The sequence below is a fragment of the Peromyscus leucopus genome, chromosome 2 (assembly GCF_004664715.2).
Source record: "Peromyscus leucopus breed LL Stock chromosome 2, UCI_PerLeu_2.1, whole genome shotgun sequence".
Classification (NCBI taxonomy): Eukaryota; Metazoa; Chordata; class Mammalia; order Rodentia; family Cricetidae; genus Peromyscus; species Peromyscus leucopus.
This window is the reverse complement of record NC_051064.1, coordinates 25947558-25975471: the sequence shown is the minus strand read 5'-3', so window position 1 is coordinate 25975471 and position 27914 is coordinate 25947558. Positions and strand designations below refer to the sequence as shown.

At 39.4% G+C, this 27914-nt stretch overlaps 1 protein-coding gene across 1 annotated transcript; it reads right to left on the bottom strand.

Annotated features, from left to right (window-relative positions):
- Nucleotides 1–63: 63 nt before the first annotated feature.
- Nucleotides 64–25320, bottom strand: Bpnt2 (3'(2'), 5'-bisphosphate nucleotidase 2). Its single transcript, XM_028894311.2, has 5 exons — nucleotides 24827–25320; nucleotides 13572–13734; nucleotides 12338–12433; nucleotides 7010–7171; nucleotides 64–5704 (listed from the first exon to the last, which is right to left on the bottom strand). The coding sequence occupies exons 1-5, from the start codon at nucleotides 25205–25207 to the stop codon at nucleotides 5433–5435; spliced, it is 1074 nt and encodes a 357-aa protein (XP_028750144.1). The 5' UTR covers nucleotides 25208–25320; the 3' UTR covers nucleotides 64–5432.
- Nucleotides 25321–27914: the final 2594 nt, after the last annotated feature.

The following is a 27914-nucleotide window of genomic DNA, read 5'->3' as shown; positions in this document are numbered from 1 at the left end:
ACAGAAATATACATTAAAAAAAAAGAGGTAAAATGATAATAGAAAAACAATGACACAGCATACCAACTTTTCAGACATGACCAATTTATTTGAGGAATTCAAATTTCACTTGTCAAAGTATATCCAGGGGCAAGGTTTGGGATAATTATGTCACCAGAAGCAATCACATTTTATACAGTTAATTGACCATGGGGTAGTATCTAGAGGAAAGGCAAAATTTAAAAACAAAACAAAACAAAAACAAAACAAAAATTAGTGTGTGTGGAGCAGTAATTACAAGTATCAGCAAAGGAAACAACTAGCTTATACTACTGAGGCATGAAGCATGCTAACACTAGTAGTGACCCTTTAGTTCAATTCAACACACAATCTGGACTAATTTGTGCAAGACTAGGTATTGCGAATATGGTAAAACACACACACACACACACACACACACACACACACACACACACACACGCAAATCAAAGACACACATTCTATCTCTTTATCAAGTAAACTAACAGCCTTTACAAAAGTGGTGTGTGGAAGCACAAAGCAGTCTGCAAAGGCCATGGGAGGAGATTTCTTCCCAATGAAGTTCAGTTGACAATGGCCTCCACTTCAGTCTGGTGGAGTGGGTTGGAAGATCAGAGCCTGCTAAAAAAATGTGGCATCTCTGCATCAAGAAACGGCTTATTTCCTCCATGGCTTTAAATGTGTGAAAAGTATTCAGAGGTAAAATATTTTAATTCCTCTTACTGTTGACCCATTTTCAGAAATGGATTAACAGAAAGTGAGGAGAAGTTTAGAAGATCAGGGAAACCACAGTCCTGGTGATGCAGGCACGGCTACTCCAGGCAACACTGTGGATGTATGTTAAGTCTTAGCAGTGCTGCAGTCCATCGCTACAGACCCTGTTGAGACGACCAAGGCTGGTTCTGGCTACTGCAAGTACAGGACAAGAAGGGTACCTCTCCAGAATACTCCACATAATGAAGGCTGAGGCCACATTTGGGGTCATGAGATTGTTTTCAGATTAAGTATCCCACGTTAACTTATTGTGTTTCTTTCCTAGTTTAAAAAAAAAATGGAGGAACATGCCTCTCCAGAATGACAAAGGTACCACTTGTTTTACACCTTAAAATAATTTAATTAAATATATTGACAAAACACCACAACCTCTTCTTTTGCACTTTACACAGACACATTATATAATACTTTAGGGAATGATCACAGACATGGTATATAATCAGCTGTTTTAGCATTATTAATCATTATTAACTTCAGTTTGACTTGTATTATCTCAAAGAAAAACATCTCATTTCTTGCATTAAATTAATTTACCACCCATCTCAAAAAATAATTAAAAAACCCCACAAAAATCTTTTGTCAATTTTTGCCAATGCTAAGTCAGAATACCTGTAACTGCCAGGCTTTTATAAAAAGGAACAAAGTACACCTATCAGTACCTCACTGAATCGTGTCATTGCAGAACTTCACTACTGTGAAGCAGCCCTCACAACTGTGGCTCGTCAGGGTTAGAATCCTTTCCTCATTAGGAACTCTATTGTGTCACAACACACAGTTTATTTAACTAACAGACCACCATAACTCTACCACTAACAGCTATTTTTTTTTTTAAACCAAAATTACCCCAGAGGACTAGAAAAGATAAAGTAGTCCCAAATGATTTACTTAAAAGTAAAATTTGCAAAATGTTATCTATCCTGGTCTTACATTTAATTAAGAACCAAATGATGAAACATCATTTCAGACTTATATACATCATGATCCAGTTCTTAGAAAAATGTACAACTGTAAAGGCTACATTATGCAAAAATAATTTATCAGTTTTATTTAATTTTAATGACTTTCCCCAACTCCGATATAAAAAACATTAAAAGAACTTAAAGTTTAATGGGAAAAAGCTATTTCCCCATATATTAAAAAAAAGTGTTTTGTATTAGTAACATACAATGCCCTATTTAAGGCACAATTTTTTTTTCTTAAGGAAAAACCCCACAGACTAGGGTTTTTTGGTTTTTTTTTTTTGTTGTTCTTTTTTTGTTTGTTTTTTTCCTCTACACAGTTATAGGACTGGGCCACTTTGCAGGTATATCATTAAAAACATCTTAATCCAGAACCAAAATGAAAAACTACTTCTGTTTCTACACATCAACCATCTACACAGCCAAGACAGGTAGTTGCAGCTAGAATAATCCCAATAGTTCTTGCTTTAACCTCCTGGGTTGTCCCAGGAAGGTCACCTTCAGCTATCACCAAGCTAAAATGGGCACTTTCTGTTCAACACTGGCCTTCCACCGAATTTTTGTCTGGGTGATCACAGCACTACCACCTCCACAGCCAGAGTAATGTTAGGTACTTGAACTTAGGATCTAAGAGCAGGGTAGGGCAGGCAGGGTGAATGCTAGCCTCTCACCCTATTGATATCTCTCCTGAGCTTCTGCACCTTCCTTCTCTTCTCCACCCTGGCCCTACCTACCAACACAGTCTTCAGAACAGTACAAAGCAGGCCCAGGAAACAGAATCCACATAACTGTCAGATAAACATAAATCTAGATGTTCTTGTCAGTTCACTATACAACGCTAATACCTCATTTGAGTGTTCCAGTCAAAAACAAAATAAAACTGGGGAAAGGAGAAAACTCACAAAGACGAATCTGACTGTCTTGTAGGGCCTTGTAAACTGAACTGAAATAGCGAGAGACATAAGAATGAAAACCAACAGTAAAAGCAGGTTTCTTTAAGCGGGCTTACCCATCCAATTCTCTGGCATATTGCAGGCTTGTATAGAGATTATATATAGAGATGGGTAGGAAGATGTGTTTTGTAAAAACATTAGTATTGATACACATGACATGAAGTTTATGGTATTGAAAGTGATTTTCTTTACTTTTCAGTGAGACTCAAAAATAATGGTTAACCAGATCTCTTCCAGGACTGATCACTTTCACTGTGACCTTTACCAGAGTCTCAATTCAATGTTCAGTGGCCAACATAAAGAGGAATGAGTTTATAAAAGAATTTTGGGTTTAGCATGGGGCAAGGTGGCATATCAGCTAAGAAAGAGGGCCAAAAGGAAAGATGGGGCAGGGCAGCAAAGCGTTACAAGGGTGGCTGAGGAGATGACACTGAGGGTCTGGATGTCTGTTTCTACTAAAGGGAAAGCAGGTAAGTTTCCAAATGTAAACGTGCTTAGTTTGTTATGTTTAGAAAGAAAACAATTTAATGTTAATTCTGAGAGATATTACATACTCGACGGCTAGTACATTCTGGCACAATAATACCTCATAAATAAATATAAATACCATTTTCCTTGTAATGTGTATTGGCTCTTAAGCAAAATTTTTAAAAAATGAACTGTCTATAAAAGTATGTAAAAATCATTAGTAACTAGACAACACTAACAAATTATAAAATAATACTTTCAACTTTCAGCCAACACCTTAACTTTTGAGCTTAACACAGAAATCATTCATATCAGTTATACAAATTAATGAAATTAGAAAATAAAGCAATCATGCTTGCTAATATGAACTAGTTTTGCTTCTACTCAATGATAAAAGTTTCTGAACATTAAAACATTTTTAATTATATTCCATTTCCTGTTTTGATGTATTACAATGAAAACAAATGTCTATATTACAGGACTCTGGTGAGTATCTGCTTCTGCCATCTCCCTGGAAAAAGCAGGGTTTCATTTATCTTGTTATATTGTTTGGTAATTAGATTATGTGCCTGAAACAGTTTTCAAAATTCACAAGTCCTGTTAAATAAATACCAAGTTTCCAACTTTCAAAACTTAGAATTTTCACTGCATGAAGGCTAATTTGTTACTAGTTGCTAAGTATAAGGTACAGCACTTGTAGTGTGCTAAGATCCATTCCACTACTAAAGAATGATGGACCCTATGACATGCAAACCTACAGTGTGCATGTCCAACAGGCTAGCAAGTCCCTCCTGCTCAATTTTACCTCTAAAATAGGAAAATAAATAGAAAATTGCTTTAGGGTTACTTTTTTAAGAAAAGAAAATATGAGAAATTCCTCATTAAAGTTTATAAGGGTATCAAAGCCACATGAAAAACATGATTATTTACATTGATTTTCTAGATCACACTAGGAAAAACCACTCGCACTAACAAATACAGCCCAGAAAACAAGTTCCTAGAGCAACACAACAAATCCAGGTAAGAAAACAAGCTCTTGTTATAACAACATGAAAAATGCCATCATCTTTTTCTAACCATATTCTGCCAACTGAGCAAAAACACATCTTCATCAATTTTCATGACAGTAATCTGAGAGGAAACTACAGGCTTGTGTCAAAAGTGATTCCTTTGAGAATCTGGTTATTGAGTCTCCTAACAGCTAAAAAGGAGCTGTGCTCATTCTTGATAATAAGAGAATCTCTACTGATAAACCTGGTAAGGTTTTAAAAATCTACTAAAACAAAATTCCTGAAAAATAACTAAAACTAGTCAGTCCGTCTAATGTGAAGTAACTTTCAATTATGACAGAATCATTTATATTCTTATAGTGTCTTACAGCATATTTTATCTCTAATGAGAAAATACAGCAAACCATGATGGTAACATTGAAACAAAACCAACTTTACAGGTAAAGACTAAATGCTGGTCAATAGAGAAAGGATGAATGAATGCACCTTCCAAAGGGAAATGAAAATCAACAGTAACATGGCAGAAATGTTGAAACCATAGATACACTTTGATCAAAACAAAACACACATTCACAATAAATTCCAATTATAATGCAGTTCATCATTTGTCTATATTTTCTATCAGCTGGTGAATCTGTTAGTAAAATTCCAAAGAAAATAATCTACTTAAGCCTTTTCTACTAAATCCATAGAAATGGTAGATGAACAGAGCACTTGTTGCATATTAATGAATATGAGACTTTTTGTGCTTTCCATCTGAGGAGTAAAAATCACCAATGACTTTATTTTCTATAAGATACAACCTCAAAGTTACACTAAACATCTACATAAAACCAAGCCTTCCTCAAACCCAATTCTATATGAAAGTATCAATAGTACAGACTCATCATTTGTTGAGTGAAAATGGTGACTCATAACAGTATAGACTCAGCTCTAGATTTTAATCCACAAATATATATATATATATATACACACACATATATATACATACATATATATATGTGGCTTGTGTATGACAACTGTATGAAAATAGTCTCAAAAATAAAGACAATACTTGAGAAATGAAGCAACCTAATTTCCCTGATTTTGCATCCTATTACAGGGAAAGTAAGTCTCTGATGCTTCATAAGTACTTCCTAAGTTCAGGATGGCCTTAACCATGCATAGTCTCCACCAGTCCTTTGAAGCTTCCAACAGTTCAGGCTGAACAATTCACCCCTGGAAGAGTTGCACCCTGTGGTCAGGAATGCTTATTGATGTCCTGACTTTTCTAAATCTGGGAGTTTTCTGACCAGAGCTTGGTGGTTCATTTTGATGCTAGCAAGGAGTCCCCCTTCAATACCATCAGACCCAGTATAACTGATCTCTTCACCATTCAGAGTGGTCATATGCCCTCCAAGGGCTTTTAGGATGGCATTGCCAGCACATATATCCCACTTTTTGATGTACGTCACGTGAATATATAGATCTGCTTTTTCTTGACTCATATCAGGCACATCCAAGAGTGCTAAAACTTTATAACCTAGAAGAGAAAGAAAAATTTAGGTTATCACTCAAATGACTTAATAAAAAGTGTGCAAACTTTTCAAGTACACAGTTGAAGGGAACAGGATGAGATCTTTATGAGCATTCCATACTGCCTTTGCTTAAATCTAAGAACATAATCATGCTTACAAGTCACAACCCCAATATAGGCTCAGTATAGCAACAGTACCGTCAAAATAAGCTTACTAATATAGTTAAGCTAGTCTCAATTAGAGGAAGCTGGTCTATGACACATATTTTAAAAGAGCACTACTCCACTGTCTTTTACTAATGAGGTACAAAATAAAAAAAAAAAAAAAAGGAGGAGGAGGACATCACATCTAGAATCCAGTTCATCTCAACCCTCCTAGCTATTCTGGACATTTACTTTTCCTAACTAACCTAACAGGCATCCTCTACGGAAAAATCTAGGAAAGCAGTATACACAACTGGCAAATTAAACATATCAGGTTGCAAAGTGTCATTTTTCTCCCTTCCAACTACTTCTATCTTAGCACTGCTGAAAATGGACTGGAACACAAATGTTTTCTGATTTTAATTTATTTACTTGAATTAAAAAAATTTCTGACATGATAAACATTCATCAAATGGCCTTTTCAAGCCAAATCCAGGTTACTGTCTACTCTTGTACAGATCTCATAGTAATTTATTAAACATTTTTAAAGGTGGTTTAATTAAATAATAATATGCCAAAAACTACACATGGCTCACACTATCTGAGTATTTACTACTGTCCATTTTCAGAACTGTGGGCTCTGATTTATAATCAGGTAGTAAAGAACAGGAGATATATGTTAAAATGGGTGAGCATAATACTTTCTTGCTCATCCTAGATGTACAAGTTGAAGAGTTTAGTGATCTAAGGATTAGCCATTCTAGCAATCCCTAGGATGATGCCTGACAGCTTTCTGCCATAAAAACATCTCAAGTCTTCCATCTTTCCTCCTGACAGGCCCACCATTAAACACATAGGACAATTATTTTACAGTCAGGTCATATTTAGAGCAGCCCTGCTGGTGTACAGATGTACACTGAGGGCAGTATGCTTTTGTGGTAATTTATGAAGAGCTACCATGAAGTAAGACTTGGTTTCTGACACAGGTAATGGTAATGCAGTCCTACCCTAGAGATGCCCCATAGGAGTCTGAGCCTGTCTCCAAAGTACACTGCCTCCTTATTCTGTGCCTATGTAAGGGACAAACAATTTGGTCTCCTGAGAAATCTGTGCCCATGCTGGAACATACTATGGAACCACAAGATGGGGAGAAGCAGGGGAACATACCAGCACCACCAGCTGGGATGATTGATGTCTGGTTTCCAAAGGTCTGCAGAGCAACCTGTTTGACCATCCCTGCATGAGAGCGAGACACAATGATCTTTGGAGTCTTCTCATTGTAGGAAGAACGGGCTTTCACATTTGAACCACCATCTACCATTGCCCAAGCTGAAAAGCAAACGGGATGCCCATTAACAGCCCTGAAGGTTTATAATTCCAAAGCATTATACAAATTACAATCTTCAGAGCCAAGTGACTGAAAAAAGAAAAAGTCATTTTCTACAGACTTAATCATTTATTTCCCTCAAACAGATTTTTTTTGTTAAGTACAAAAATTACTTAATTTTTTAAATTAATAAAATAGGCAATCATTGAAACAAAGCTTCCAAGTGCCCTGTGTCCTTCACAATTAGAACAACTATCAAATATTTGGCATAAGAATTCTGGTACCCTCCCCATTACCAAATGGCCTCTATTGAGACCACCTTGTAACTCAATTCCTAGCTATACTTAGCCCATTTTCTTCCCTCCCTTCAAAAATTTCACCTCAGTACAACAGTCCTTAACAAACATCTTAACATTGAGCTCACACCAAAGTCAGATTCAGGAAGCATAACCTGTGACAAGAACATAACTGTTTGGATAATTCAAATTTCAAACTTGATTTTCTTCTATCTCTACTTCTGATACAGTCATGGTTTTATATACTTGCATACTGCTCATTTTCCCAAATGGCTTTAAACACACAAAATAGTTAATGAAGTGAGTTAGGTTTACACACTGTCATACCAAGGAGCATGTCCTGGTGAGTCGTTGTCTTGACATACTTGTGAGAAGGAACCTCAACTGAAGAATTGTTTCTATGAAACTGGCCCATGAACATGTCTGTAGGGTATTTTCTTGACTGCTACTTAATGTAGGAGGGTCCAGCCTATGTGGCAGCACTATCCCTAGGCCAGTGGGCCTGGGCTGTATAAGGTAGCTGAGCAGCTAAAGAGATGGTCCAGCATTTAAGAGGACTTGCTGCTCTTCCAGAGAACCTGAGTTCTGTTCCCAGCACAATGTGAGGTATCTCACAATTGCCTTTAACTCCATCCCAAAGGATCCAATTGTCTCTCCTAGCTGCAGTGGGCACCCTTACGTGTGGCATACACTCACTAAGACACATTCAGATACATAAATAACACTTTAAGTAGTTGCCTGTGGGAGCCTGGGAACAAGCCAGAAAACAGCATTCCTCTGTAGATTTTGCTTCAAGTTCCTGCCTTGGCTTTCCTTGATAATGGACTGTACTTTCCAAGATGAAATCAACCCTTTCCTTCCTACGTTACTTCTGGTCATGGTGTTTATCCCAGCAACAGAAAGCAAAGTAGGAGAGAGCATAAAAATACAAAGTCAATTGAGTGTGGAAGCTCATACCTAGAATTCCAGCATTAGAGAGGCTGAAGCAGGAGGGCTGCTATGAGTACAAGGCCACTGCAGAATGCATAGTTCCAAGCCACCCTGGTACGGAGTGTGAGACCCCCATCTCAAAAAGACTGAGTCAAAGAAACAAACTACAGAACTGGTGGTGGTGGTAGAAGGAGGTTTCAAAGGAGGGAGGGGCTTCCAGAGATAGCTTAAAGTGCATGCTGGGGTTTAAGTTTTCCTCACTCTGGGGCAAACAATGCAAGAAAGCAAATTCAGTCAAAAGTAAACCAGTTATATTGCTATTCTAACATTCACTCACTATGGGATACCATGGTTAGCAATGAATGTAGTTTATAAAAAAAAAAAAAGAAAGAGAAGAAGGTCTGGGTTTCTGAGTCACCATGGATGATGGCAGCCATCCATCTAAAAGCTATACATAACCACAAGGGAAGTGAATATAAAGCCTTTTCATCTGTATCTCCAGAGTAAGTAGGAAACAGAAAGACAAATCCAAACAGATGAGAAAGCAATAAAACAAACACTGCAAACCAGCAGAACAACTGCCAAATACAATCTCTGTGTGTCCACCACAGCAGGAGCTTCAGAGAAGTACCAAGAGGTTGGCCAATTCTCACTATGGGAGGACTCGGCTAATAGGAGCCAAGGTTCCTTCTTGACCCAAAATTAGTCAATAAAACACTTAGAAAAGATAGGGAAATTGGGGAAGTGAGAGGAAGAAGACATCTTTGACATTTGGAAAGGCAACTACAGCTGTAAGGAGGCAGTGGCCTCCCAGGAACAAGACAAAAGAAATAAAGCAGGCGCCTAATAAGAAGCCTCCCATCTCTCAGGGGAGAAAGCTCCTGGAGAAGGAGCATCCAGTGGCATCTGATCAAAATGCCCAATGTCCTACGGGAGAAGTGGCCTGCTCTCCAAAACAAGGAAAGACATGGGGCTAAGAAGTGTTGGAAGCTGTTCCCCATGAAAAGTACATAAGGCAACAGCTTTGTGGCTAGAAGAAATCCACCTCACTTGACAGGACCTTGTTTTAAGGAAGCAGCTATATAAATCCACTCCAGGAACATGCAGAGAAATGAAAATACTGAATGCCACGGGGAATAATGGTTTGCTGAGGCAAAATACAGTATCTGTAACTTTAAAATACACTGGAGGAAAAAGCTCATGAGTACTTACCATAATTTTGTGTCTGTATTTACAAAAAGTTTCAAAAGGTGAAAAAAAATCTTTAAATTCTTTTCTAATTATCCTTCACTAACTATCCTGTATATTAAGAAGTGAATTTACAATGCTCTAGCTCTAGGGGTCAGTATTGTGTAGGATACTAGCAATTACTAATTCAGTATTAAAAAGGCACTTCATGTTAAATATGCAATACACTAAAATATAGCAGTTACATGGATAAATATTTTTTAGTTTTACTTTTAAATTATGGGTAAGTCTGTGTGTAGGTCTGTAAACATGAGTGCAGATGCTAGGAAGTCAGAATAGGGTGCAGAACCCCTGGAGCAGGAGTTTCAACAGGGAAGCTGAGAACTGAAACTTGGGCCCTCTGCAAGAGTAAATAGGTACCCTTAACTATAGAACCACCTCTCTAGCTTCAATGAACATATTTAAATTAGATTTAGGTGACAAGGTAAAAGAGCAGCTACATAATGTGTTTATTTTGTGATAAATAAAGAAAAGCTCTACCTGTAATCTCCTGATACCTAGCACATGAAGTCCAGTGCAGCACAATGTCTCTTTCTCCTCTGACTGCATTAGTTACATTTAGCAACACAGAATGTAAATCTGATTATTGTGGCTCTGCAAGTAAGCCTAAAAAGCAGGTGTGGTTCAGTGGTTCAAAAACTTAATGTTTGTTTTTGCTTTTTTCATTTTATAAGGTATACTGTGATATATATGCATATGTAGCCCCAAAAATATAATCTTGAACTTTTTTATTTTTAATATATTTTTATTATTTCAGTGTTTCATACATGCATAGAATGTTTTTATTTTTAATTTTAACAGCTGTAAGAAACTAACATATAAATTTGAGGATGACACTAATATTACCCATAATACATGGTCATAGTTTTCAATACTGGCAATGTGGACATTGTCATCTTGGAGAATGGTGGTGCCAAAGCTCATAATATTTGTCCTATGAGTTGAGGGGAATTAACCAATAAAAAGCACCACAAATCCTTGCAGCAGTCAGCAATAGTATTTATACTAACTATTCTTCCCCCACAACAGTAATAACTTATGTTGCCATGGTGAACATGAGACTACTGCCCACACCTTAGAAAACCAGAACACAGGCAGCCTTGCTGAATGAGGAACTGTACTGTAATATCTTCCCCACTGAACGGACTCTAGCCAGTCAAAGCATGGCAAACATGGCTCTGGCAAGCCTTGCCCTTCTCCCCTATTCCCTCTGCTTTGCTAAAAAACTGTTAGATTGCATTCCTAAAGCTGGCCATCAAGGTCTATTCCCTTATTTGGCCACTTCCTCCTCCTGAGGCTGACTACCAAGGTCCAGCTAACAAAGAATTGAAGTCCAGTAATCAAAAAACCCCTTTGGCTCACCTAATTACTATGCCCATTAAAATTAAACACCTCATCCTAACACAGGGTTTCTCCTTTCATCTTTATAAACCACCATTTGCTTATGGTCCCTATCTGTCTCTGCTCTAACCAGAGGCAACCAACAAATACCCGTTTCCCCTTTCCCTTCTTTCCTTCCCTTCCTCCCTCATCCTCTATTGTGGTGGTATTCTAATTGTACTGAAATGTGATTTTGATTGTATGTTAATAAATAAAGTTGCCCGGGGGTCAGAGCTATTAGAGCCATAGAAAGAGTGTGGCAGTGGTGGCACACGCCTTTAATCCCATAGATCTCTGTGTGTTCAGGGATACAGACAGCATTGGAGACATATGCCTTTAAGACCTGGGGGGCTGTACATACAGACAGTGACGAGGCAGTCACGTGTTTGGGTTTACAACCAATGAGAAGGCAGAACAAAATACTTAAGAAGATGAACAGACAGGATATAGCTCTCTTTTTCGGGAAGCTGGGACACCGCAGGAGGAAGGGTGAGATTTTAGCTCTGAGCTCTGACCTCTCGGCTTTCTCTTTTACATTGTTTCTGTGTTTCTTATTTAATAAGACTGTTGGATACATCTACACTCTATCTTTTGTCTTTGTCTCTTATTCCTTGTCCTTTGTCCCTCTGCAGCAAATAAATCTCCTTTATGTTGAGAACTTGGTCTTAGGGTGTTTTCAGACGACTTCAGGGTTCCCCGCACCTGCATCCACTGACTTTGGCAGGGCTATAAGCAAAGGTCATAGCCTAACTGAAGAAGAAGTTCCTTGACATGGTCATCCATGTCTTCTTACAACACAGCCATCAGTGACCTGACCTGCATTTTGTAGGAAACTAACAAACACGATCATATGAAGAAAGGACCCTAAGGTTCTCTAAAAGATGTGTGCTGTAGCTACAAATGGGACAGCTACTCTCCCACTTCCGATGTGTAAGTATCACTCTTCTTTATCACAATATGGAGCTCTGCATAATACAACAGATTTGGCTAGAACAACTATACAGCTTTACAAAAGAATCCAGTGTAAGAATCCTATACCTCACTTCCAAGAACACCATGAAAAAAATAAAAGACACCTTGCTGGAGAATGTTTCTACCTAATAGTATTTCCAACAGATTATTATTATTTTTTTTTAGAAAGCTGTATTTTTTCACATACTATCAGTGTCAACCATAAAATCCTCACCGTAGTTAGTAGTGTACATGGGTGGAAGACAGACATCAATTACTAAAATCCTAGAATAATGGTTAAGTACTATAGACAAACAGTTCAAGTACCACTGCCTCTCAAAGGTGCTCACATATACTTCATACCTGTATATTCAGAAAATGGCTTATGAATAACTCCTAGCACAGGTTTGCCATTCACAGCTACACACACCATGGTAGTGACATACTTTCGAAGATCCTCTAGGAGAAAACACAAAGGCATGGCTGTTAAAGTATTGTGTTTGATTTCAGTACACAACAGGATACTTACTTCATCAGAATTCAGACGTGTGAAATACCTTTCACAAGCAAAACTGCCCTAAGCAGGAGATCTGCTAAGTAGTTATGAGATCTGGTTACCGGGGTTAATCACTCAGTCCATCATTTTAGTAACTTCAGTTCCTGGGCAAATTAAACTTAGTTTCCTAACCTATATAATACTGATAATTATTTATCAAAAATCAAGTTAGAAATTTAAAATAGTCTTGTACACAGGGATATGAACACTAATTATGATGATGTACTCAGGCCAGTTAATTTAAAAAACAACTTTTTGCCAACAAGCTCAATAGTCTATGTTTCTACTATTTACTCATAAAAATCAGTTTTGCAACTTTAGTCATTAAATATATATATATATGTATACACACACACACCCGTGCCTTCTCTTCTTAATAGTAATAATCTATGGAGTACATATTATGGTTCAAATTTAGAATACAGAATGCCAAGGTGTAAAGGTACAAATTCACATATTCTGGGGGTCTTACTTTATAGAGGGACAAATTAATTTTAACATATACCAGAAAAGAGTAAAGCAGGAATTAGATACTGCTGTGTAACAAAGAACCTGAGAAAAGACCACAGAGATGAAACTTGAGCTGGGCAAGAATAACATGAATGTGTATGTGTTTGGGGGTTGATGGTGATAATCTTATTTTGCTACTTTTCACTTTCTGGCTCCATAAAATTAAGCATTTTGAATTCTTATGTCAGATGTATATATAATAAAACCTGAATTCTCAATACCCAAAGTAAATATTATATTCTGGCTAATACTTTTCCTCAGTACTAGCTGTCTAGTAGTATGCTGGTGCCACTGTATGAGCTAATATTATCAGAGGAATATGCTATGGTATGGGAAACAAGAATGAGAATCACCCATCCAGTCTAAAGGGTTCATAAAATACCTTAATAACCTAACCTGTTTGTCTGGAAATCTAATTGGATTCTTAAAATCTAACTGGAAAATTTGTAAAGTATTTGCCCTCATGCACACACTATCTGCCCTGGTCCATGTTCTCTAATATAAACTGACAATATACTATTTGAGATTCACCTGTGTATTCCTGTGTAGCATCAAGCGGGTCAATCCAGACAGTCACACTTTCTGCGGGTACCTCCTTAGGAGCAGCTATTTCCTTTAGGATGTCTTCAGGAATCTTACGATTCCATACAATGACCTCCTTGTCAGATGCATCCACGTGTTCCTCGGTATTTATCTACAGTGGAAATAGTTGGTGTGACAAAGGAGAAAATCATTATTACTTAATAAATCTCAAAAAAATGCATCCCACATAATTCACATAAATTCTTATTAATGAAAACCTTAAAATATTTCAAGGAATTCAATGCAAAATTTAAAAAAAAAGCATCATATAAAAGCACTGGAGTGACATTTTATCTTCAAATACTTTCGAATCTAATCTTCAAGTTTAGTGTTTTGGTTAATGTTGACTGAGACTCCGAGTAGAGACAGGGTCCTAATACAAAATGAGAAACATTATCAAAGAAGTGAGTTAGTCAAGGCTGAATCAAGAATAAAAGTCCTGAGGGGTCTGAGGTTGTGGCATGTCTACAGTCCAGTGCAAGGGAGGGTGAGGGAGGAGGAGGAGGGTGCCTCAGGCCACCCTTAGGCTATATATATCATGGAACTCATTTTTAAAAAACAGTAAAAAAAATTCTAAAGTCTGAAAAGAGATATTTTCTAGAACACTGGATATAAGCAACTACAGTGAGAAGCAAACAGAACAATAAAAATGCAGTTATACAAAGGATTTGCCTTAAAAACAGAATTTGAATGCTAAAGGATAAAATGGCTGAGGGAATTAGTTGTCTAAAATGAACCATTTAAGCAGTAAGGAAAAGAAATCCTGGATCACTAAATAGATAAGCTAGCATATTACAAAATCTAAATAAATTGAAATAAGCAATCAAAAAGGACACAAAAATGAATGCCTAGCTGTCTTTTAACTATACATTAAAGATGTATTGAAGGGTAAGAAGGTAAAGTAAAAATTTCTGTCTTTTCATTCATATAAGAAAAAAATTAAAACATAAATCTGATTTATCATAAATACATAAAACTGTGAAGTGAGGAGAGAATACATATAAATATATTTTTATTTCATGTATAGGAATGTTTTGTCTGCACGAACGTCTATGTTATCACATATGCCTAGTGCCCTGGTGGCCAGAAGATGGTATAGAACCCCTATGAACTAGACTTACAGATGCTTTGTGAGCTGCCACGTAAATGCTAGAAACTCAACCTGGATTCTTTCTAAGAATAGCAAATACTCTTAACTGCTGAGCCATCTCTCCAGTCCCCAACACACACAGTTTTTAGAGCTGGTACTTTCCATAAACCATCATAAATATGGATACATGCAGTACCATGTATAGTAAGAATTCTGTTGAGAAAAGGATACTGCACATTTCTTTAAATTGGCATTTTCCACCATGGCACCCCAATTACTTTGAGTGAATAAACTTGTTATGAAGCTACCCATCTCGTGCATTGTAGGCTGCTTTGAGCAGCCCTGGCTAGATGCCTATAAAACCTCTCAAGGCATATCCATCAGTTTTGAGAATTAAAAATGTCTCCAGATGTTGCCAAAAAATAGACCTCCATCCTGCCCCACATAGAACCACTGCTTTACATATTGAACTTATTATTGTAAACATTGTCAAAGCCCACTGCTAGGGAACCTGTAAGCCTGAAGAAGAACTCATTGATGTTATCTTTTTGAATATTGTCTTCTAAATATTTATGTTTTGGTGTTCATCCATGTATATAAGTGTACCACATGTATGCCCAGGGAGGCCAAAAGGAATTCAATTCCCTGGAACTGGAGTTAGACAGTTGTGAGCAGCCACGTGGGTCCTGGGACGTGAATCTCATTCCTGTGCAATAGGATCAACTGCTCAGGATTAACCAATGAAACATTTTGCTAAACCCTAAATATTTTTATTTATATTCATAGATTTGTGCTGCTCCAACCTTGGTCAGAGAAACTTTTTACTGCAGTGCAGCAGATAGTGGTTAATGCAGGGACACCATGCTGTTCAGACTGCACAGAGTGATATGATATGAGTGCTCACAGTCACAGATGAGACATCAGCTCTGTCCCCACCAAGGCTCAGGGAACTTCTACAAAGAGGAGGTAGAAAGACTGCAAGAACTGCAGGAGGGAGGGGATGCTGTGAAACACTATCCTGTAACACGGCTGTTTCACACATGAACTCACAGCAGCCATGGTCATTCACATAAGCCATGATTTGCAACTGATGACTAAGCAATGAGACAACACAAAAGAACTTGAAGAAAAATTCCCTATCATCAAGTATAAAATACCATCAACTGCATTTTGATATATTAGTAACAAATATTTTATTTTCTTTGCTTAATACTGACTCTATTCGAATCAAGGATCCCAGCTCCACCTAAGTAGAGGTCTCTGAAAATAATTTCTCGGGCTACCATAGGCTATAGCCTCGGGCCTTTCCTCCCATTGTCACTGACAGTGGGAGTCAGTGAGTCTTCAAGATTCTACCTCCCAATTTTGCACCACCAAGTATATCAAGAAAATACTTGTTTAAGCCATTAGGGTCATTTTCTCACTGGATTCCTATAATAGCCTTTACATTTTTCCTATGTTCTGTATCATATTCACTTAATTTATTCAACAAGTATTTAGCTACTGAACTAGAATGATGCATAAATCAGACAAAAATAATTTCCTCTACATAGCTTTCCTTATTTATTTACGTACGTACGTACGTATGTATGTATGTCTCTCATACATTACATCCCAATTGCAGTTTCTCTTCCCTCCACTCCTCTTGCTCTTTCCCAACCCCATCCCCCAAATCCGCTGTTCCTTCATGTCCCTTCAGAAATGATCAGGCTTCTCAGGGATATAAACAGAACATGGTATACAAGATATAATAAGGCTTGACATAAACCCTTATATCAAGGCCAATGAGGCAACCCAGTAGGAGGTAAAGGGTCCCAAGAGGAGGCAAAGGAGTCAGAGACAGGGCTGGAGAGATGGCTCAGTGGTTTAGAGTACTGGCTGCTCTTCCAGAGGTCCTAAGTTCAATTCCCAGCAACCACATAGTAGCTCACAACTATCTATAATGGGATCTGAAACCCTCTTCTATTGTAAAGTCATACATGCAGATAGAGCACTCAACTCATACATGAAATAAAATAAATAAGTCCCCACTCCTACTGTTAGGAGTTACATAAGAACACCAATCTACACAACCACAACATATATGCAGAGGACCTAGCTCAGATCCATACAGACTCCGTGATTGTCACTTCGGTCTCCGTGAGCCCTATGAACTTAGCTGATTCTGTGGGCATGTTCTCCTGGTGTCCTCAACCCCTCTACAATCCTTCCTTTCTGCAGGGTTCCCCAAGCTCCACCCAATGTTTAGCTGTGGGTCTCTGCATCTGCTCCCATGAGTTGCTAGATGAAGATTCTCTGATAACAACTGGGCTAGGCACTGATCTATGAGTATAGCAGAATATATTTAGGAATCATTTCATTGATATATATATATATACATATATACACATTCAGTTGTATTTGATTCTATCCTAGGTCTCTGGGCTATCCAGCCTCTGAGTCCTGGCCCTCCAGGCAGTGTCAGGAGACATACTTAGCCATTAGGTAAATATAAGTCAAAACAACTTTGAGATTCCATCTTATACCTGTCAGAATTGCTAAGATCAAAAACAAGTGACAGCTCATGCTGGCAAGAATGTGGCGCAAAGGAGCACTCATCCATTGCTGGCGGGACTACAAACTTGTACAGCCACTATGGAAATCAACTGGGAATCAATTGATCTACCTCAAGACTCAGCTATACTATTTCTGGGTATATACCCAAAGGATGCTTCATCCTACCACAAGGACACTTGATCAAATCTGTTCATAGCAGCCTTATTCAAAATAGCCCAAAACTACAAACAGCTTCCCTTCTTCTTAACAACTGCCATTATGTTAAATGAGATCATGCCATTCCCAATTTAAACAACACCAACACCACTATCAACAACAAAACTCCCAATAACTTTCAGCATGTAGAGATTAAATCCAGAGTTGTCACATCTACAAGGTAAATCATAGATGATCTAATGCTAACAAACACTATGCAGGATGTCTCTCAGTTTGCATATTTATGTATGGACTCCAAAACTTACCATCTTCTTACATGGGTCTTTATACGTGCTGTACTCTTCTGCGAAATCACTCTCTCCAGTTACTTACAATAGTCTACAGAACTGAATTCAAATGAAACTATCTCAGTCTGACCTTTCTGTACTACCATAAAGATCCCTATATACTCTCCTCACAAAACAAGACTTTGTCCTCTTCAAAGCCCTTATAAATTCCCAAAATGACCATGTTTGTTTGCATGTTAACTTACTCATCTTGAATAGACAAGGCATACATTCTCTTGCAAAACACCTATGAATATCTGCACAGTCTAAACCAAACATAAATGTTCATTCCCTATTTGAAGATACTATTCTTAGGCTATGGTGGTTTGCTTTTTTTCCTCCCTCATTTATTCTCCCACACTCCCCTCCTGTGTTAGCAATTATGCCTCCTTCATGCTCAATGTCTCTGTCCATGGACTTCAACAGTGAACTAAGTAAGCATAACAAAATCACAAAAGCTTAGGACTTCCTACAGACAACAGTTTTCACCAATCACTAACCATCCCTTCTTATCCCAACCTGGCTGCCCTCAGAGAAGTCATTTATGATAGGAATGGAAAATGAAGTTTTCAAAGAACCTATAATTTGAGTGGGTGATGTCAAATGTTTCTTAAAACCAGAAAATTGTACACTGACCATAGGTTATTCCTGTAAGTGATGCCTAGTCTTGCAATTCCCACTCATTCTTGGCAACTGTTTATCTGACATCGTTGTTTATTAGCCTTAAGTATTATTAAGGACACATTTCTTTTGGCCAGCTGTTTCTCTTTATAAGTCTGCCTAGTGCTCACAAAATCTAGTTCTCATTTCCTTCCCAGGCATATAAAAGTTCATAGCTGCAATCTCCCTTGCAGTTAGAAAACACATTAGATGTTCTAGCAAATGAAATACGGACAAAAATGTGACACATCTAACTTTTTGGCTCATGAAAAGAAAAAGTTTTTCACGTTTCTCTGCCATGTTGCCATGGCAGAACTACACATTAACAACACCAACCGGGTCAGAGTCACAATATGAAGGATAGCTTTGCTGGACAATGTTTCTACAGAATTGCCTACTCAGTCTTTCATGATCAATGTATTTCTCCTTTCATATCTAATACTCTAAGTTTAAGAGGCAGAATAAATTCTTACATGTATGATTCAATTTAATTTGATTCTCTTCCTCTAAACCTCAACATGGAAGAGGAACAGAAGGGAAAAATTGTAAGTGGTTTGAGAGGTAGAATATAAGATACATTTTAAAAAAACAGTAAAAAGCAAGATGCAGATGTAAGAGATAAAAATCTTAAGGGAAGTATAAATCATTATAGATTATGGTTTTAGATACAACATCCCATATCCACTATAATGGATGATAGGGTACCCAGATTTTTGTGATCTACGTGTGGCAGCTATAACATAGTAGATGTGATTTATAACTTTTAAAATGGAAAATGTTAATTTGTGCAGCCACAGGAGGGATCAGCAATCATATATTTATTGAATATAAAGGTTGTTACATTAGTACCCTATATGTACTTATATGTATATATAGTACTGTGGTGGTATTGAGTTCCCCAAAATATTGTGCACGCTAATAAACTTATCTGGGGTCAGAGAACAGGACAGCCATAATATTAAACATAGAGGATAAGCAGTGCTAGCACACGCCTTTAATCCTAGCATTCCAGAGGCAGAAATCCCTCCTGGATCTCTGTGAGTTCAAGGCCACATTGGAAACAGCCATGCATGGTGACACACGCCTTTAATCCCAAGAAGTGAGCCTTTAATCCCAGGGAGTGATGGCAGAAAGCAAAAAGATTTTTATATATATGGTGTGAAGACCAGAAACTAGAAGCATTTGGCTGGTTATGCTTTTAGGCTTTTGAGCAGCACAGTTCAGCTGAGACCCATTCTGATGAGAACACAGATGCTTCCAGTCTGAGGAAACAGGATCAGCTGAGGAACTGGTGAGGTGAGGTAGCTGTGGCTTGTTCTGCTTCTCTGATCTTCCAGCATTCATCCCAATAACTGGCTTCAGGTTTGATTTTATTAATAAGACTCTTTAAGATTCCTGCTACATAGTACATATATATAGATATTCAGGCTAGTCTTGTAACTTGGGACTCCAGAGAGGTGAAACAAACCATTCTTCCTCAGTATTATGAAAGCTCAAGGCCCTAAACACAGTTAATTTGGGGTTGAAGGGGCTTTTGGACTTTAGAAGAATCAACCATCTAGTGCATTTATCTATAAACAATTATATAATTAGCCAGGTGGTGGTGGCACACATCTTTAATCCCAGCACTTGGGAGGATCTCTGTGAGTTCGAGGCCAGCCTGGTCTACAGAGCAAGATCCAGGACAGGCACCAAAACTACACAGAGAAACCTGTCTCGAAAAAACAAAAACAAATAAAAACCAATTTCATAATTAATATGGTTTTAGATGTAATATCTCACACATAATTTTGTATATGCACTATAATGGACGATAGGGTACCCAGATTTTTGACTGAACTTCTTATTTCTGGTTGTGGCTTGAGTGTTTCATGATAAATTATTGTTTAAAAGAGCAAATGCAGTAAAGCAGTTCTTCAGCCTTATGTTAATGGACCTTACTCAAGCCTGTGAAAACCTGAAGAAACAAAAGGGAAAGGAAAAGGGAATGTGCCCCTTCAACATGATTGCTGGAATGGAGACAGAAATCTTTCCTCTCCTCTGACAAAGACTTACACTATTGGGTCCATGGTTCTTATGCCTTTGGGTTTTAGCTGAACCATACCACCAACTTTCCTGGGTCTCCAGTGTGCAGGCTGAAGACTGACTTCTCAGCCTCCTAAAGAGCCAGGTCCTCCTACTAAATATCCATCAGCTATTTCTCTGGAGAATGGCTACTTTCAAAAATTATATATAGGCTGCCATCCATACCTGTCCTATTCTATTTTCACCTTCAAAAGACGTTTTCTTACCACCTGCCTCTCAAATACAACTTTGTAACAGTTAGAAACCTTCTTCTGTTTTAAATGTTAAAAACAAATACCACAAAAACTAAAACCAAACAAACAAAACTAGACTCTTCTCCTAGCTCCATGTAACAGGAACTAATTCCTGAGGGGCCCAACTTTTTATTCTTAAGACTTACTATTATTCACTGCCTCTACTTGCTTACCAGCTTACCAATTTGGCTTCTTCTACATCATGCTACAAGACATGTTCACACAAAGGTAACTAACTAGCTCCACAGAGGACTGCCATTAAGACCTTGTTAAGGGATGGGAATATAGCTGAGTATTTGAGTAGTTGCCTACCATGTGTAAGGCTCTAAGTTCAATTCCCAGCACTGCAAAAAGAAAATAAATAAATAAAATAAACAAACAAATAAATAAAAAAAATTGAAGAGGTCAGTTTCCAGCACCAAGTCCAGCAGCTCACAAATGCCTCTGATCTCTGAGGGAATTTGTGCTCATGTATACACACCAACAGTCACACACAATCAAAAATCTTCTGTAACATGCTTCTTTTAAAAGAAAAGGCATTCCTCTTCATTCATTTTTTCTTGTAGGACCAGGAATTGAACACAGAGTTTTCCATGGTTGTAGATGCTCTACCACAAGCCACAAGTCTGGTTTAGTCATTTTTATGTGTCCCTGAAGACTCATTATCCTTATCTATCTCCCTCATCTACAACCACAACACACTTAAAAACCCTCCAGATTTTCTTGTAACACTTTGCTTCCTAAATCTCTGAGCATCTACTCTGTGTTCTTTTATTCATCCAAAACACTGTAGCTAAGATTAAAGTTTGTTCTATCACCTCTATTGCTTTTACTTAGAACTAGGCTAGGCAGGTAGTTGCAAGATGGCTGTCAATTACCACTGCTTTGAAGCAGTGAAATTAAGCATTGCCAAACTGCTTAGGGGTAAAGCAGCTGCCCTGAAGACAGAGAATAACTGATGACAAAAGGAAACACAGCAATCAGAGATGAAACTTGTGTTTCACTAGGCAGCATGCACTTCTGGGGAGTGCTGTCCATCTAAGCATGAGCTCACAAACTAAGCCGACACTCATTTCCTAAGCAGGGCTGTTTGGGGGCATTATAGGATGAGCTCTATTCACTTGATGTTAGTTATCATTCTACCCCTGGGTGTGATATCCTAGTGTCACTGGCCTCAGGGAGGAACACTGCTCCCCACCACACAAGTGCTCTAGAGAGACTCCCATTATAGTCAAGTAAGGTGAGAACATCAAACAGGCAATTTCATGCTTCAGACTCCAGACAAGAGAAGTAGTGGGGAAAAAGGAAAACATACCCCTCTCATTTTGAAAGGCAATAAGATTTAAAAGGAAAGGGGAAAGTTGTGTCTTTTAAATGGTTACTTTGCACTAGGAAATGAATTGGATGGAGAATATCAAGTAAGCTTCATAAAATAAATAAATATATAAATACATTGAGGTGAGGCTTCAAAAATGAGCAGCATTGAGGACAGTGCTATTGGACATTGAAGGAGAGGGGAAAAGGAAAAAAAAAACAAATCGAACATCTAAGGCTAGGCCTTTACTTAAATGGCTCCATTTGTTTTCTAGTCTAATAAATTGTAGTAAAAGGACATCCTACGTCCACTGATGTACATAAATGAATACAACATTCTATCAATCAATACCTAACCTGAACCCCCAAGGCAGCCAAAGATTCAGCCAAAAGAAAAGTTATTTTCTATTAAGGCACTGTGTTAACACCTCGAATCCAAAAGCTTAGTGTTATTTTAATGAAACATCATGCTACCCTTGGTAGTTATTCTGTTTTCTAATGTGCAAAAATTTGAGCACTTATATGTACACATACACACACACACACACACACACACACAGACGTTTAAAAACTTACCATGTAGGTGACTTTATCTTAATTTAATAAAGCAGCTTTGCTTGCTACATTTCTGTTATGGAATATTAGTTGAAGATGTGTTACATTTGCTTATGCTGTGGATACAAAGATGCGTTGTATTCTTTTATGATGCATTTGTTTAACTCTGTGAAGCTGTGTTACTTTGCCTCTCTGAAATACTTAATTGATCTAATAAAGAGCTGAATGGCCAATAGCTAGGCCAGGAGAGAGGATAGGCTGGGCTAGCAGGAAGAGAGAATAAATAGAAGAAGAAATTTGGGGAGGGGAACAGAGAAGAAAGAGAGAGGACGCCAGGGGCCAGCCACCCAGCTACACAATAAACCATAGAGTAAGAAGTAAAGAAAGGTATATATAGAATAAAGAAAGATAAAAGCCCAGAGGCAAAAGGCAAACAGGATAATTTGTTAAGAAAAGCTGGTTAGAAACAAGACAAGCTAAAGCGAGGCATTCATAACTAAGAAAAAGTCTCTATTTACTTGGGAGCTGGGTGGCAGGGCCCCAAAGAGCGAAGAGTAAAAACAACAACGAAAACTCACATTTCACTATCACTACCTTAATAGTTGCATGTTTTTTCCTCCAAGAGGAGCTCACATAAGCTGTGGAGTGTTATGAACCTGACTACCCATTTGCAAAATAGGCACAAATGAAATATACTTTCAAAAATTGCTATGAAGTTCAATTAAAGTCCTATGTGACCATTATGTGAGCCACCAGCTATATTACAATAATGTATTCATTGCAGTACTATATAACTATCATATATCAATAGCTCCCAAACTCCCATTTTTTTCCACAAACTTTTAAGGAAATTCATGTGTTTTGAGAAGACAACAGCATTTCTCAAGTATATCTCACATCTAGATGCAAATTATTTGCCATGGTAATAAATAAAAGGGTAAGGTACAAGAAAAAGTGGGAATAATTAGTGTTTTGTTTGGGAAGCCATTAAAAAAAATCCACTAATGTCAATGGCATCTGATATCCAGCAGCTTAACAGTTGAAATCCAATGTTTCATGGGGGAAAACGGGGGAGATAATGACACAAACAACAGGAATGAAAGAAACCCAAAACAGTAATGTAAGAAGGGGAGAGCATTACATCAGATAGGAGATTCTTCAATGATGATATTCTAATTCTTTGAAAATCAGGAGGTCAGGAAACTCCCAAAGAAACCTGAGTTTAATTTTTACTGTTTATCTAATCAATAAAACTCTTGGATGCAACTTTTCTTTCCAGAAGCCAAAATCTATTGTTAGGTAATACATTTAAAAGATTCTGTTACATTAGGCTGAACCTTTTCCCCTGAACTACAATAAACTGGAAATGGCCCATTGAAAAGTCAGAGGTTGTTGAAGATACAGCATTCAAGAAGCTGAGGTTAAGTGGATCCTGAATTCAAGTCTGAGCTTAGTGAGTTCCAACTCTGCCTGTACTACTTAACCCTGCAAGAAACCAAGCATATGCGCGCGCGCGCGCGCGCGCGCACACACACACACACACACAGAGAAAGCAGCCTCAATGAAACGATTAATTCCAAGAGAAAAAAATAATAATGACGTCTAGATTAAGAAAATGTCAACTCTTATCCAAGAAACCTACCACAGAGATGGTAGATGGTTACTTAACTCTGACATAAATAAGAATCTTGAGTGCTAGGATTACACCTAAGTGAAACTTCAAGAAAGCCTATCTCCAAACGTTTCCTTGAAAAGCAGCACAAGCTACAAGTTTATAAATACAGTTTATAGTATTTATAAACTACTATACAGCTTTTGGCAATTCATGAGCACGTCCCCTTCCTCCCGATGGTCTCTCTGCACACTAAACATATCTACAGGCCTTGGCCTAACTGCCCGGGTTATCTGCCCAGAAAACACGGACTCAAGAGCCACGACCTCCTCTAGGCATAAAATCCTAGGAGAACACAAAAGCCCAAAGGGTTCAACCCCTTTTCTTAGAAAGCAGCCTGTTACAGACGTGTGGTTCACTTCGCCAGCATCCCGGCATCAAAGCCCAGCTCTCCAGTGAGGACACACCCGCCACCCACAACCAGGGAGAGGAGGAAAGCTACAAGTTCCGCCAGCTCCACTTGAGTGACCTTGCACGCGTTACCTCGGTGTCTCCAAGTCTGCAGGTCCGAGCGCACTCCCGGCCCGCGAGAAGGCAGGCTGGGGCCCAGCACCCACCTGCACGTTCGGGAAGGCCGTCTTGAGCAGGTAAAACATCTTGCGGTTGGACAGCACGTCGCCGCTGGTCATCTTGTCCTCGGCGCCCTCGCGCGTCTTCCCCTTGGACTTCTCGTGGAGGACGTTGCTTTCGCGGACCCGCCTCACCTCGTCGCCGCCGCGCTCGGCCGCCAGCACCGCCACGGCCAGCATCTCGCGCAGGTCCACCGCGCCCCCGTCGGCTGCCGACTCGGCCGCCCCGCCCGCCGGCTCGCCGCCCAGGCCGAAGAGGCTGAAGCGGCCGGCCAAGAAGCCCGAGTAGAGGTGGTAGAGCACCCCGAGCCCCAGCAGGAAGAACACGGCCACCCCCAGCGGGGACAGGCGGATGCCCATGGGGGCCATGGCGCGCGATGGGCGCTAGGGCCGCCCCAGGCCCGCCGCTGAGTCCGCTACAACGGCGCCCGCCTCCCGGCGCCCGCGCGCGCCATCACCGCCCGGGGAAGCCGCCCCGCGCCCCGCGCCTCGCGCCCCGCGCCCGCGCCCCGCGCCCCGAGCGCCTGTCTAGCAGCAGCCGGCCGCTCGCCCTTCCGCCTAGGCCAACGGCCGACCGCGAGGTGAAAGGGGAGCAAGAGTGTATATCCGGGTTACGTGGGGGGGAGGGGGCGGGGAATATCCGAACTGGCCCCGCCCCGGGGCGGGCCCACAATTGGGGGCGGAGCCTGGGCGAGAACGTGGCTGTTGAAGGCAGGTCCATGGCTCCTGTGCCACTCTAAGCGTTTGATGTAGAGCCATGGTGACAGTGGCTGCCTATCGCTCTTGATTATTCAAAAGAGGACGACAAGGCATTTTAGAACGAGCCTACCTGAGCCTCCCCCGTGGCGCGTGTATGTGGGCCTGAAGCTTTAAATCGCCTGCCCTGGGGCTTCCAAGCTGGGCGGGGCTGATGCAGAGGGAGGAATGTCATTTAATTCGTTTTGCTGGCCTTGTGATAGTTTAAACCAGAGCTTCTCACACTGTGGGTCTCACCCCCTTGGGGTTGGAATGACCCTTTCACAGGGATTGCATATCAGATAGCTTGCATATCAAATATTTACATTACCATTCATAACAGTAGCAAAATTAGATATGACGTAGCAACAAAAATAATTTCATGGTTGGGGGTCCCCACAGCATGAGGAACTGTATTAAAGGGTTACAGCATTAGGAAGGTTGAAAAACACTGGTCTAAACGGTTATGTGTTGATGTGTAGATTATTTTTTGCTCTATTTGCCATCCTCTGTGAAGCTGTGAATCAGCATTACCTGATCTGGAGTTTTACTAGGGAAAACACTGAAAGATTCTCTCCTTTCCAAGGAGATTTTAGCACCACCTTCTGTACAGAGGTTAAGGGGGAAGAATTGCTGGACCAGGACCATTTGGTTTAAAGTACATCTAGATTACATCATTATGAGCCAATCAATGTCCACCAAATGTGGTATAATACAGATGTATTTAAGAGAAATAACTGCCTACTACAATAACACCAATTATTGATAATAACAAATTCTCAATTTTAGTATTTAATATTCGGAAGTTTCTCTTCATTTTTAAAAGCACATATTATGATATACTAACTAGCCAGGCATAGTGGCTCATACCTATAAAACCACCATTCAGGAAACCAGGGCAGAAGGAATGCTGTGAATCTGAGGCTAGCCTGAGCTACATAAAAGTTACAGGCCAGCCCTGGTTAAAGAATGAAATTTGTCTCAAAAACAAACCAGTACATAAAAAGTACAACTCCTATATGCTGAAATATTTATATAAAAATCAAAATCCAACCCATTTTGCTCCTCAGTTAAAAATCATGGGTGTAAACTGGATTTTAATATTGATCACTTTAAACTACAAGTATCCAAACTGGTGAGTATCCATTATTTGTTGATAAGTCCTATGGAGTTTGACCTTTATGTTTCTGTACTGATCAGGCACTTCTAGAATTTACCCATAATTAGTTTGCATGATTTTTCCTTCCTGATAACTAGCTTAAAAGTAAGGCCATCTGAAAACTAACCACCCAGCTGACTCAGTAAAAGGACAGTCCCTCAAGCACTGACAGCCAGAGAGCCTAAGGAACCAGCATGATGCCACACAGCCATCTGCTTTTAAAACAGATCTGGAAGTGAGGTCATAGAATAGCTGTGGGTCCCCACTCCAGCATGAAGATAAAGGCTGAGCTCAACTCTATAAGCTAGGCTACCTCAAGCTGACATTCACCAACCAACCAAACAAACAAACAAAAAACTGAGATGGGTAGTATGCAGGAAAAGCTCAAGAGTCTGGGAAGTCTAGTGACATTTATCAGAATAAGTTGAACAGTGCTTTGCAGGGATTTTAGAAAGAATTTAGGGGTGTATTCACTGGGGCACTCTACATTGCATCAGTGGGGTCACTAGGGGAGACAATAATAGGTACTTGAGCATTTCTGCCAAAGCAAAGGTATCTAAGACCAGAGGAAGAAAGGGCCAAGGCACAGAAAAGGAGTTTAAAAACCATTGCTCTAAGAGATACTTCAGTATTTGGTGATAAGTGATGTTAGATAATGATAGAATCATAAGAGAATGTATGAGCTGAAGAAAACATTTATTTAAATACATTCCGAATGTTATGGGAGGGGTGTTGCTAAGGATTGAACTCAAGATTCCCTCATTCCTCAAGAGTTCCTGGGGTAAATAAGTGTGGGGGCTGGTCTTCTACAAGAGACCATGGAGGAGTGCTGCCTACTGGCTTGCTCTTCATGGCTTGCTCAGCCTGCTTTCTTTCCTTTTTTGTTTTAATTACTTTTTTTTCATTTATTTTACATACCATCCACAGTTTCCCTTCCCTCCTCTCTTCCTGTTCCCTCCACACACCTCTGGTCTACTCCCCCCCCCCCCCCCCCCCCACATCCACTCCTCTGTTCAGAAAGGGGCAGACCTCCCATGGGAGTCAACAAAGCATGGCACATGGAATTAAGGCAGGACCAAGCTCCTACCCCTGCATCAAGGCTCGGAGAGGCATCCCAGCATGGGAAATAGGTTTCAAGAAGCCAGCTCATGAGCCTTCTTGAAAGGTCCTGGGCCCACAGCG

Excerpts from the sequence above, each read along its gene's own strand:
- Bpnt2 (XM_028894311.2), bottom strand. The coding sequence starts at position 25,207 with ATGGCCCCCATGGGCATCCGCCTGTCCCCGCTGGGGGTGGCCGTGTTC. Across the intron at positions 12,434-13,571 it reads TGCTACACAGGAATACACAG|AGGATCTTCGAAAGTATGTC; the intron begins GTGAATCTCAAA and ends GTTTTCTCCTAG. Across the intron at positions 5,705-7,009 it reads CATCCCAGCTGGTGGTGCTG|GTTATAAAGTTTTAGCACTC; the intron begins GTATGTTCCCCT and ends TTTCTCTTCTAG.